This window comes from Ranitomeya imitator, chromosome 3 (assembly GCF_032444005.1).
Source record: "Ranitomeya imitator isolate aRanImi1 chromosome 3, aRanImi1.pri, whole genome shotgun sequence".
NCBI classification, from domain to species: domain Eukaryota; kingdom Metazoa; phylum Chordata; class Amphibia; order Anura; family Dendrobatidae; genus Ranitomeya; species Ranitomeya imitator.
This window is the reverse complement of record NC_091284.1, coordinates 277,622,753-277,634,885: the sequence shown is the minus strand read 5'-3', so window position 1 is coordinate 277,634,885 and position 12,133 is coordinate 277,622,753. Positions and strand designations below refer to the sequence as shown.

General features: G+C 42.6%; 1 protein-coding gene across 1 annotated transcript in view; it reads left to right on the top strand.

Annotated features, from left to right (window-relative positions):
* Positions 1-12,133, top strand: part of LOC138669762 (choline/ethanolaminephosphotransferase 1) — a 118,288-nt gene that overhangs the window by 70,375 nt on the left and 35,780 nt on the right. Inside the window, exon 4 of the mRNA XM_069756490.1 lies at positions 4,176-4,317. Within this exon, the coding sequence (XP_069612591.1) occupies positions 4,176-4,317 (142 nt within the window). The remainder of the gene's footprint in view (positions 1-4,175; positions 4,318-12,133) is intronic.

Here is a 12,133-nt window from a genome sequence, read left to right as displayed (position 1 = left end):
CGAACAACGGGGGCAGCGGATGCAGTTTTTCAACGCATCCGCTGCCCCATTGTAATGTCCGGGGAGGAGAGGGTGGAGTTCCGGCCGCACAAGCGTTGTTGGAAATGGCGGACTCAACGCACAAAAAAAGTTACATGTAACTTTTTTTGTGCCGACGGTCCGCCAAAACACGACGCATCCGTTGCACGACAGATGCGACGTGTGGCCATACGTCAGCTAATGCAAGTCTATGGAGAAAAAACGCATCCTGCGGGCAACTTTGCAGGATGCGTTTTTTCTCCAAAACGACGCATTCCGACATACGTCACACAACGCTAGTGTGAAAGTAGCCTTAGTCACGAGCGGCCACTCAATTTGATTTCCATAATTGCTCCGACATCACTAGATTACTATGTTTGCACAGTGTGTAGTGTGGAACCAGACCAAGTTTATATGATAATGTCTTGGTCTTGTCAACTGAGAATGACAGGATTAGTACAGTTGAATTAAATTAGTGATATGTGCAAAGTAAACATTTGCTGACCAAGGTGTGAGATTGAACAATACCTGAACAACTCATGGGTTGACCAATGTGTGAAAGTAAACTGTGTCCAACAAACTCAACAAAACTCTGCCAGTGTCTTAAGGTACCTTCACACTCAGCGACGCTGCAGCGATACCGACAATGATGTCGATCGCTGCAGCGTTGTTGTTTGGTCGCTGGAGAGCTGTCACACAGACAGCTCTCCAGCGACCAACGATCCCGAGGTCCCCGGGTAACCAGGGTAAACATCGGGTTACTAAGCGCAGGGCCGCGCTTAGTAACCCGATGTTTACCCTGGTTACCAGCGTAAACGTTAAAAAAACAAACACTACATACTTACCTACCGCTGTCTGTCCCCGGCGCTCTGCTTCTCTGCACTCCTCTGCACTGTCTGTGAGCACAGCGGCCGGAAAGCAGAGCGGTGACGTCACCACTCTGCTTTCCGGCTGACCGACGCTCACAGCCAGTGCAGGAGGAGTGCAGAGAAGCACAGCGCCGGGGACAGACAGCGGTAGGTAAGTATGTAGTGTTTGTTTTTTTAATGTTTACGCTGGTAACCAGGGTAAACATCGGGTTACTAAGCGCGGCCCTGCGCTTAGTAACCCGATGTTTACCCTGGTTACCAGTGAAGACATCGCTGGATCGGTGTCACACACGCCGATCCAGCGATGTCTGCAGGGAGTCCAGCGACGAAATAAAGTTCTGGACTTTCCTCAGCGACCAACGATCTCCCAGCAGGGGCCTGATCGTTGGTCGCTGTCACACATAACGATTTCCTTAATGATATCGTTGCTACGTCACAAAAAGCAACGATATCGTTAACGATATCGTTATGTGTGAAGGTACCTTTAGGTAAACTATTTTCGACCAGTTCAATGCCAATTCTGTTACATTTATAATTGTGTATTTTTTCATGAACTCATGTGAATGTTTTTGTTTAGAATGGTTTCTGTTTTTTCAGACATAAAAAGCTTTTTCCACTAAATATTTTGATCAAATTTCCCTTTTTTCCCAAAAATGATTTCACTTATGTCTTGCATGGGTTCACCTATGTTTTTGCTTCTGTTGTGGAAGCAAAGCTGAACTTTTGTGATCCTGAAAAACACAGCAAAACTTGCTTTTTATATGCAGCTTCTTTACTGCCAAGAGAGCAGGTTTTGCCTGCAGAAAAAAAAATGCAGCAATAACGCAATGTGTGACCATAGCCTAAGTGTGTTAAAGGGACTCTGTCAGCACAAATGACTGTTTAAAGGGAACCGGTCACCCCCAAAATCGATGGTGAGGTAAGCTCACCGTCATCAGGGGCTTATCTACAGCATTCAGCAATGCTGTAGATAAGCCCCCGATGTAACCTGAAAGAGGAGAAAAAGAGGTTAGATTGTACTCACCCAGGGGTGGTCCCACTGCGGTCCGGTCAAATGGGTGTCTCAGGTCCGCAAAGCAAAGTACTGCAGTGCGCAGGCGCTGGGCCTCTCTGACCTTTCCGGCGCCTGCGCACTGCAGTACTTTGCTCTGCCCTCAACAGGGCAGACAAGGTACGCCTGCGTCGGATCCGCGGCGTGAAGACCAGAAGAGGACGTCATGGAATGAAGATGGGAGGCGCTGTTCCGGACCTGAGACACCCATCGGAGCAGGACCGCCCCTGGGTGAGTATAATCTAACCTCTTTTTCTCCTCTTTCAGGCAACATCAGGGGCTTATCTACAGCATTACAGAATGCTGTAGATAAGCCCCTAATGACGGTGAGCTTACTTCACAATCGATTTTGGGGGTGACTGGTTCCCTTTAAGCCAAGTACAGGTGGTCGGTTCTTCATGGCAGGGCCAAATACTTCAATGCATTTTCCCAACTGCTTCTTTTCCCTCAATCCCCACCCTTTCCTCCCCCTACCCTTACTTTGACAGCTCTGGCTTCAGGGTGGTTCACTTGAATGTTTAATTACGCCATGTTACAACGTGTGCCTGTACTTTGAACAGTCATTCCGTGCTGACAAAGTCCCCTTTAACTCCTTCATGACCTTTGACATACCCATACATCTTAGTCGGGTTGAATGTATGCGGCACAGGCGTTGTGCCAGCGAGAGCTTGACTTACATAATAGCAGAGCTGCGGCTGTCACAGCATTGCCCACACTGCCCCTGGCCATTTAAGAGCCATACTCAATAGCGAGCACAGCATTTGGGAAACATGGGTTCCTCTTCCCTTCCGATCATCGCCGATTGTTGCCAGCCATGGCAACCCAAGGTAGTCATGTGATATCCGTGTCAGCCCGTTATGGCAAGCCTGTTGGACTGTGCCAGAGGTTTCATTAGGAAAGGCCAGGTGATTTCAATTTCCCCAGCTTTATAAAAACCCAGCTACCTCTAACCTTGTGCCAAAAAACAGCAGCCAAGGGTTCTTCTAAGCAGCTGCCTAGCATTCTAAAAATGGTGGAGTCCCACAAAGCAGGAGAAGGCTATAAGAAGATGGCAAACCTTTTTCCAGTTGCCGTTTTCTCAGTTCAAAATGTAATTGAGAAATGACAGTTACATGGAACAGTGGAAATCAAAATGATGTCTGATGGCTTCTACAAATGGATAATGATCATAAACACACATCAAAATCCACAATAGACTGCCTCAAAAAGAGCAAGCTGAAGGTTTTACAATGGCCCTCACAGTCCCCAGATCTGAACATCATTGAAAATGTGTGGTTAGACCTCAAAATAGAAAAACATGCAAGATGACCCAAGAATCTCACAGAACTAGAAGTTTTCGAAGTAAGAATGGATGAAAATGGCTCAAATGAGTTGAAGGACACTTGGCTACAATAAGCGTTTACAAGCTGTGCTACACGCAAAAGTGAGTGCTGCTACTAGGTACTATTATAACCATAAAAAAGACCCACCTACTATATACACCATTTTTTAAACAAAAATATTGAAAAGGAGGGCTCTACAGCAGAGATAAGTCAGACGTGTGGGTGGGGATATTGTAGGGAAATGGCTAGATCTTAACTAGGGTCAATATCTCCACCCACCCATATGTCTGACTTCTCTGCTGTAGAGCCCCCCTTATTAATATTTCTGTTAATAAAGTTGTGTTTATAGTAGGTGGGTCTTTTTTTATTATCTGTGTTATTGGGATCCTTATTGTTATTTGGAACTATTTTCTGCTACTAGGTAGTAACCCTGCAGGGTACCAAATTTTGCATCAGCCCATTTTTCTTTTATCATTTTTAAAATGTAAAAAATGACTTTGCGTTTGTAAAATAAAAAAAAATGTCATCTTGACATCTTTAACGTTAGGCCTTGAAATTTTGACCCGGCGTGCATAGACTTTTACATGCCACTGTATGTGTTTATTCATCTTCGTCTCTTGTTGCACGTATGCGGTAGATAATTTTAGATATTCTATGTTGAACCTGTTGGGTGGGTTGGTTACTTTCTGTATCACTTCTGTTTTATGGTTTACTGTTGCTTCATGTATGGAGATTTAATCCCTTTGTTCCTTGGCAAACACAAATCTTGACAAGTTGACTTTTACTCTGGGGAAAAAAAATAAAATGTTACACAAAATATGCTACTGAATTTGCTTTGGTGAAGACTTTGACTAGTACTGTAACTATGAATACCTGTATATTTGCATGTGTTAATATATGTATTCTTTTTTACAGTATTCGTGGTTTTGGGAACATGTATTGCAGTACAGCTTGGCACACACCCAGACTGGATGTTCTTCTGCTGCTTTGCTGGCATGTTCATGTTCTACTGCGCTCATTGGCAAACCTATGTTTCAGGAATGCTGCGGTTTGGCATGTAAGTTACTGAATGTCACGTTCAATAATGTAAGCTTGCATTGTAATTTATTAGCTTACTAGATGGTGGCCCGATTCGAACGCATCGGGTATTCTAGAATATGTATTTATGTATGTCTATAGCAGCCACATGGTATATAGCACAGGCCACGCAGTAAATAGGAGCCATGTAGTATATAGCAGACAAATACTACATAGCTTGTGCTATGTACTATGTGGCTGCTATATACGTACATATTGTAGAATACCCGATGCGTTAATACAGGCCACGCAATGTATAACAGTGGCCACGCAGTATATAACACAGCCACGTACTATATAACACAGCCCACGCAGCATATAGCAGCCACTCAGTATATAACACTGGCCACGTAGTATATAGCACAACCCACGCAGTATATAGCAGCCACGTAGTATATAACACTGCCAACGCAGTATATAGCAGCCACGTAGTATATAACACTGCCCACGCAGTATATAGCAAATACTTAGTGGGGAGCATGCCAATCACTAAACATATATCATAAATCAAATAACAAAGAATATCTGATTGACTAGGACCACCTGGACAAACTGCATATACGTAAAACACACAAAACCCAGAAGAACACAGTCATAAGTCCAAATATACAAAATATATAAACTTTATTAAATACTAACTGATCGGTATACAGTAAAAGGAGGGAAACCCACCCATGTCATCAACAGCACATACCGAACGGACAAGCCCTAATGCACTATACCCCATAATATAAATATCAAAGCCAGGTAAATATACAGCATATATCAGAACATCATAGCCATATCTTGGCAATTAGTAACAATATTCTAGTCCATACATACCGGTAGTAAATGATTGGTGTACACGTGCAATCAAGACCCGTCCCCCCCAACGCGCGTTTCGGCAAGGTGCCTTTCTCAAGGGGTAACTGGTGTGTAGATACGGTGACCTATATACTCACAAACCCGGAAGTACAACAGTACCTGTAATTACCGGCAGCTGTCCCGCATGGCCGTCTCACCCGGAAGCACAGGGGCCCCATGTGATCACGGGCAGCGGCACCGCGGTGACAGGAGCCGGAAGAAGCATGTGTACTGTGGGAGTGAAGCCGCCAAGCCGCCATCTTGGTAGAGATAGAGGGCGGACATGCGCACATGGATCCCCGCAGAAGGAATAAAGGGGAAACTGCCAATGCCGACCGCGCGTGCGCAAACAGCCAACTGCGGCCATATTATTGGAGACTAATAGTCGCCACTGAGGAGGAATTACGGCGGCCATAATAATGGAGACAAATACAGAATATCGCATGCGCAAATGACCAACCACGGCCATATTGTCAGAGATTAATAATCGCCACTGCAAAGACCCCATAGCGGCCATAATAATAGGGACAAATCTAAAATAACATATATATATATGTATATAAAGAGGAGGTGAGGATGCAGAGTAGATATAAACATGGCCACCCTACAAAATAGCGGATTGACCAAGGAATGCATAAACAGTAACAAAAACCAATATCCACCATTAGTATCAATAAAGTATCACTCGTGGATAATATATATATATATAGACGTTAGTAAGTGTGCTACATATGTATATACCTCTCCTATACATCCTCATCCCACTCCATGCATGGATACAAAAAATGCACATATGTTAACAGGAAAACAGTATAATGTATACACCATATCAATACTCATAATATAGCAACTATCCCATATATATACACACTAAAGTGTCCAATCTTCGCATGGCCACCATCTGAAATGGTAAGCAGTGCTGTAAACTATGACATATAGCACAAGGCAGTATCTTCATCTCCCTATATGTCATAATAAGATGTCCATTATATCCTCTCCAAAAGCTCCGAATAAAAGTCCATGTAGATGATACGCTTCACTTTCCAACCACAGAAGTCACCAAATGTTTACTGTCGTAGTCCGTAATACTAAAAAGGAATAAAAACAATTAAAATAAAATAAAAACACACACGTATGCGGATGACGTACACAGGGAGGAAAAACAGCAGGCGGTGGACTACAGAAAGGGGGCAAAAGACAGGTTCTCATTGAGTCCGTCAGGATAAACGGTTTGAAGACGCCAAATCCATTGCGTCTCCAATTTCGCTAGTCTCTTAGCCAGCTGACCGCCCCTAATATTAATATGTAAGGCTTCAATGCCTCTCACCCTCAATAATGCCGCGTTACACTCATGATGTTCCCTAATCTAATGCGGATTTTTAGTTGGCGGGTGGTAAGGCCAACATATATTAACCCGCATGGGCACGTGGCATAATAGACTACATACCTCGTAGTACAAGTAATATGCTGTCTAATGTGGAAGGATTTAGTGCCCTTTGAGTTAGAAAAAGAGACACTCCTTTCAATGTTGGGGCACCCGCCAACTAAAAATCCGCATTAGAGAGCATGTGTTGGGGATACAGGCGGCCTCTGGCCACATGGACGGATCTACATTAAAGACTATACCGAGACATTTTTGGGAACATCATGAGTGTAACGCGGCATTATTGAGGGTGAGAGGCATTGAAGCCTTACATATTAATATTAGGGGCGGTCAGCTGGCTAAGAGACTAGCGAAATTGGAGACGCAATGGATTTGGCGTCTTCAAACCGTTTATCCTGACGGACTCAATGAGAACCTGTCTTTTGCCCCCTTTCTGTAGTCCACCGCCTGCTGTTTTTCCTCCCTGTGTACGTCATCCGCATACGTGTGTGTTTTTATTTTATTTTAATTGTTTTTATTCCTTTTTAGTATTACGGACTACGACAGTAAACATTTGGTGACTTCTGTGGTTGGAAAGTGAAGCGTATCATCTACATGGACTTTTATTCGGAGCTTTTGGAGAGGATATAATGGACATCTTATTATGACATATAGGGAGATGAAGATACTGCCTTGTGCTATATGTCATAGTTTACAGCACTGCTTACCATTTCAGATGGTGGCCATGCGAAGATTGGACACTTTAGTGTGTATATATATGGGATAGTTGCTATATTATGAGTATTGATATGGTGTATACATTATACTGTTTTCCTGTTAACATATGTGCATTTTTTGTATCCATGCATGGAGTGGGATGAGGATGTATAGGAGAGGTATATACATATGTAGCACACTTACTAACGTCTATATATATATATTATCCACGAGTGATACTTTATTGATACTAATGGTGGATATTGGTTTTTGTTACTGTTTATGCATTCCTTGGTCAATCCGCTATTTTGTAGGGTGGCCATGTTTATATCTACTCTGCATCCTCACCTCCTCTTTATATACATATATATATATGTTATTTTAGATTTGTCCCTATTATTATGGCCGCTATGGGGTCTTTGCAGTGGCGATTATTAATCTCTGACAATATGGCCGTGGTTGGTCATTTGCGCATGCGATATTCTGTATTTGTCTCCATTATTATGGCCGCCGTAATTCCTCCTCAGTGGCGACTATTAGTCTCCAATAATATGGCCGCAGTTGGCTGTTTGCGCACGCGCGGTCGGCATTGGCAGTTTTCCCTTTATTCCTTCTGCGGGGATCCATGTGCGCATGTCCGCCCTCTATCTCTACCAAGATTGCGGCTTGGCGGCTTCACTCCCACAGTACACATGCTTCTTCCGGCTCCTGTCACCGCGGTGCCGCTGCCCGTGATCACATGGGGCCCCTGTGCTTCCGGGTGAGACGGCCATGCGGGACAGCTGCCGGTAATTACAGGTACTGTTGTACTTCCGGGTTTGTGAGTATATAGGTCACCGTATCTACACACCAGTTACCCCTTGAGAAAGGCACCTTGCCGAAACGCGCGTTGGGGGGGACGGGTCTTGATTGCACGTGTACACCAATCATTTACTACCGGTATGTATGGACTAGAATATTGTTACTAATTGCCAAGATATGGCTATGATGTTCTGATATATGCTGTATATTTACCTGGCTTTGATATTTATATTATGGGGTATAGTGCATTAGGGCTTGTCCGTTCGGTATGTGCTGTTGATGACATGGGTGGGTTTCCCTCCTTTTACTGTATACCGATCAGTTAGTATTTAATAAAGTTTATATATTTTGTATATTTGGACTTATGACTGTGTTCTTCTGGGTTTTGTGTGTTCCACGCAGTATATAACAGTGGCCACGTAGTATATAGCACTGCCCACATAGTATATAACACTGCCTATGTAGTATATAGCAGCCACGCGGTATCTAACACAGCCCACGTAATATACAGCAGTGTGGGCACCATATCCCTGTTAAAAAAAATAATTAAAATTAAAAATGGTTATATACTCACCCCTGGGATCCAGCGAAGCTCCGGCGATACGCGCACAGCTGCCGCCAGCAAGTTTTTTTTATTATTATTTTTAACGTTACATTTTTTTACTATTGATGCCGCATAGGCAGCATCAATAGTAAAAAGTTGGGGACACACAGGGTTAATAGCAGCGGTTACGAAGTGAGTTACCTGCGGCATAACGCGGTCCATTACCGCCGGCATTAACCCTGTGTGAGCGGTGACTGGAGGGGAGTATGCGGGCGCCGGGCACTGACTGCGGGGAGTAAGGAGCGGCCATTTTCTTCCGGACTGTGCCCGTCGCTGATTGGTCGTGGCTGTTTTGTCGCGACCAATCAGCGACTTGGATTTCCATGACAGTCAGTTGCCAATGAATATCCGTGACAGACAGACAGAAGGACAGACGGAAGTGACCCTTAGACAATTATATAGTAGATTCATTGACAAATTGTTTGGAAATTTCTACAATTTGGCCATTGTGAATGTTACACCTATGAGTAATAATGATCCCCTAACCATAGGATATATGATAAATGTGTGATTGCTGGCTGCCCGACTGCTGTGGACCCCAAAGTCCTCTGTGTGAATGAAGCACCCTTAGAGCATGTGTGCGCTCTCCTTTAATAACTATATATTACTGATATTGGAAGTTTATGTAGTAGTAGTCACACATGCTTTGTAACATTTCATATATACAGGAGACTTAAACATCAGTTCTTGTGATCATTTATCACCTATGCTGTAGTTTTATATGTTTGAGATGACCCCTTTAAATATTAGGAGCATATTAAAGGGCAAATGGGCAATCATTGCTCCACGCTATATTTAGACTTGTACATGTCTTTCAAATGTGCACTAATTTTGTGGACTTCCTCCCACATTTGGCAAAGTTAATTGCCTAAAACTTGAGACATCTCCGTAGTAATAGTGAATACTGTATATGATACTCAGCCCAGTGATTGGCTGCAGGTGTGACATAGTTGCTGCAGACTATCAACAAAGACCGGGGCAGCAGCAGTGGGCAAGTAGACTTTAGCTCTTGCTTTTCTTTTAAATTATTATTATTAAGCACACTTGGTAGCACAATAAACAAAAAAAATGTTCTTGAAACGCTCCTCTAAAATCGCTCATGAGTTACCTGTTTTTCTTGTTGTTGAAGTTATAACCCAGTCATATTGGGATTGTTAACTTTGGCACATGTAAGCTGTTACAAAAAAAATTGTCATTTTTGAATCTAGGATTAAGAAAAGGTAACCTAGTCAGGTGAAGACTGGAACTCCATCAAAACTTTCCAACCACGTCTTGTTTTTAGAGTAATACACCACCCTCATATTTTCCTGCGAAAACTTCATGAAATCAGCTTTGAAATTGTCTTCAATGTGCCTTATCCTCCTTTTTTGGCCCTGTCTGATTCTCTTTCCAAAACCAAAAAAAATCAATGATGGGACTATATATATATATATATATATATATATATATATATATATATATATATATATATACATACATACATACATACATACATACATACATACATACATACATACATACATACATACATACATACATACATACATACATATATATATATATATATATATATATATATATATATATATATATATACATACATATATATATACACATATATATATATATATATATATATATATATATATATATATATATATATACACACACACACACACACACACACACACACACACACACACACACACACACACACACACACACACACACACACACACACACACACACACACACTCTCCTAGAAGGCTATTGGGTTGGGATGGTCCTCCATTACGTTATACATAACATATCAAGAGAGATTCTTACTACCAGAATGAAGGTAACACTTCAGTGTTATATAGCTACTAGATGGTGGCCCGATTCTAACGCATCGGGTATTCTAGAATATGCATGCCCACGTAGTATATTGCCCAGTGACATGGTATATTGCCCAGCCACGTAGTATATTGCCCAGTCAAGTAATATATTGCCCAGTCACTTAGTATATTGCCCAGTCACGTAGTATATTGCCCAGCCACGTATGTAACAGGTTAAAAAAGACTTAGAATAAAAAATAAACATATACTCACCTTCCGAGGGGCCCCTTGTAGTCCTGGCACCTGTGTGCGGTGCACGTGGCAGCTTCCAGTCCCAGGGTTGGTATGAGCGCAGGACTTGTGATGACGTTGCGGTCACATGACCGTGACGTCATGGAATGTCCTTCTCGCATAGCATCCTTGGCACCAGAGCCTGCCGCTTGCACTACCGAGGACAGCGCACACGTCGGAGGGTGAGAATAACCTTTTTTTTATTATTATTATTATTTGTAACATTAGATCTTTTTACTATTGATGCTGCATACGCATCATCAATAGTAAAAAGTTGGTCACACAGGGTTAATAGCTGCGTTAATGAAGTGCGTTACACCGCGGCATAACGCGGTCCATTAACGCTGCCATTAACCCTGTGTGAGGGCTGACTGGAGGGGGGAGTATGGAGCGGGCACTGACTGCGGGGAGGAAGGAGCGGCCATTTTACCGCTGGACTGTGCCAGTCGCTGATTGGTCGTGGCTGTTTTGCCGCAACCAATCAGCGACTTGGATTTCCATGACAGACAGAGGCCGCGACCAATGAATATCCGTGACAGACAGAAGGACAGACAGAAAGACGGAAGTGACCCTTAGACAATTATATAGTAGATCACAAGTTGAGAATAAGAAGTCATTGTTACATTAACCACTAAAGAAGCAATGGATCCTGATATAGTAACGCGAGTGTAAATTTTCCTCTATTTTGCTGCTGTAAAGTCCGTACAATTCCAAGATCTACTATCCCCTGAAGATTGTCTAAGGTGCAAATATAGAGCATATAAGGTACAGTATATCACAAAAGTGAATACATCCCTCACATTTTTGTAAGTTTTATTATATTGGTTAATTATGGATTGTACAATATAAGCACAACATATCTCCCCTGTTTCCTCATAGATTGTAGCAGGTGTGGTAAATGTGGTGTTATCGCGCTCACACTCTTCACTTGAACTTCATAATGGCATTTCATGGCAAAAAAAACCTCTGCGAATTAAAAAAAAAGAAAATAATAGATATAATGCTATACAGAAAGATGGCCTAAGTTATAAGAAAATTGCCAACACCCTGAAATTGAGCTGCATCATGGTGACATAGCGGTTTAACAAGACAGGCTACACTCAGAACTCGCCTTGCCATGGTCGATTAAAGACGTTGAGTGCATGACCTGCTCGGTGTCCTATCCAGAGATTGTCTCTTCAAAATAAACATACAAGTGTTGCCAGCATTGCTGCAGAAGTTACAGGGGTTGAGGCTGTCAATGCTCAAACCATACACTGCATCAAATTAGCCTGCATAACTGTCAAACCAGAAGGAAGATTCTTCTAAAGATGATGCACAAGAAAGCTCGCAAACACTGTACTGAAGACAAGCAAACATA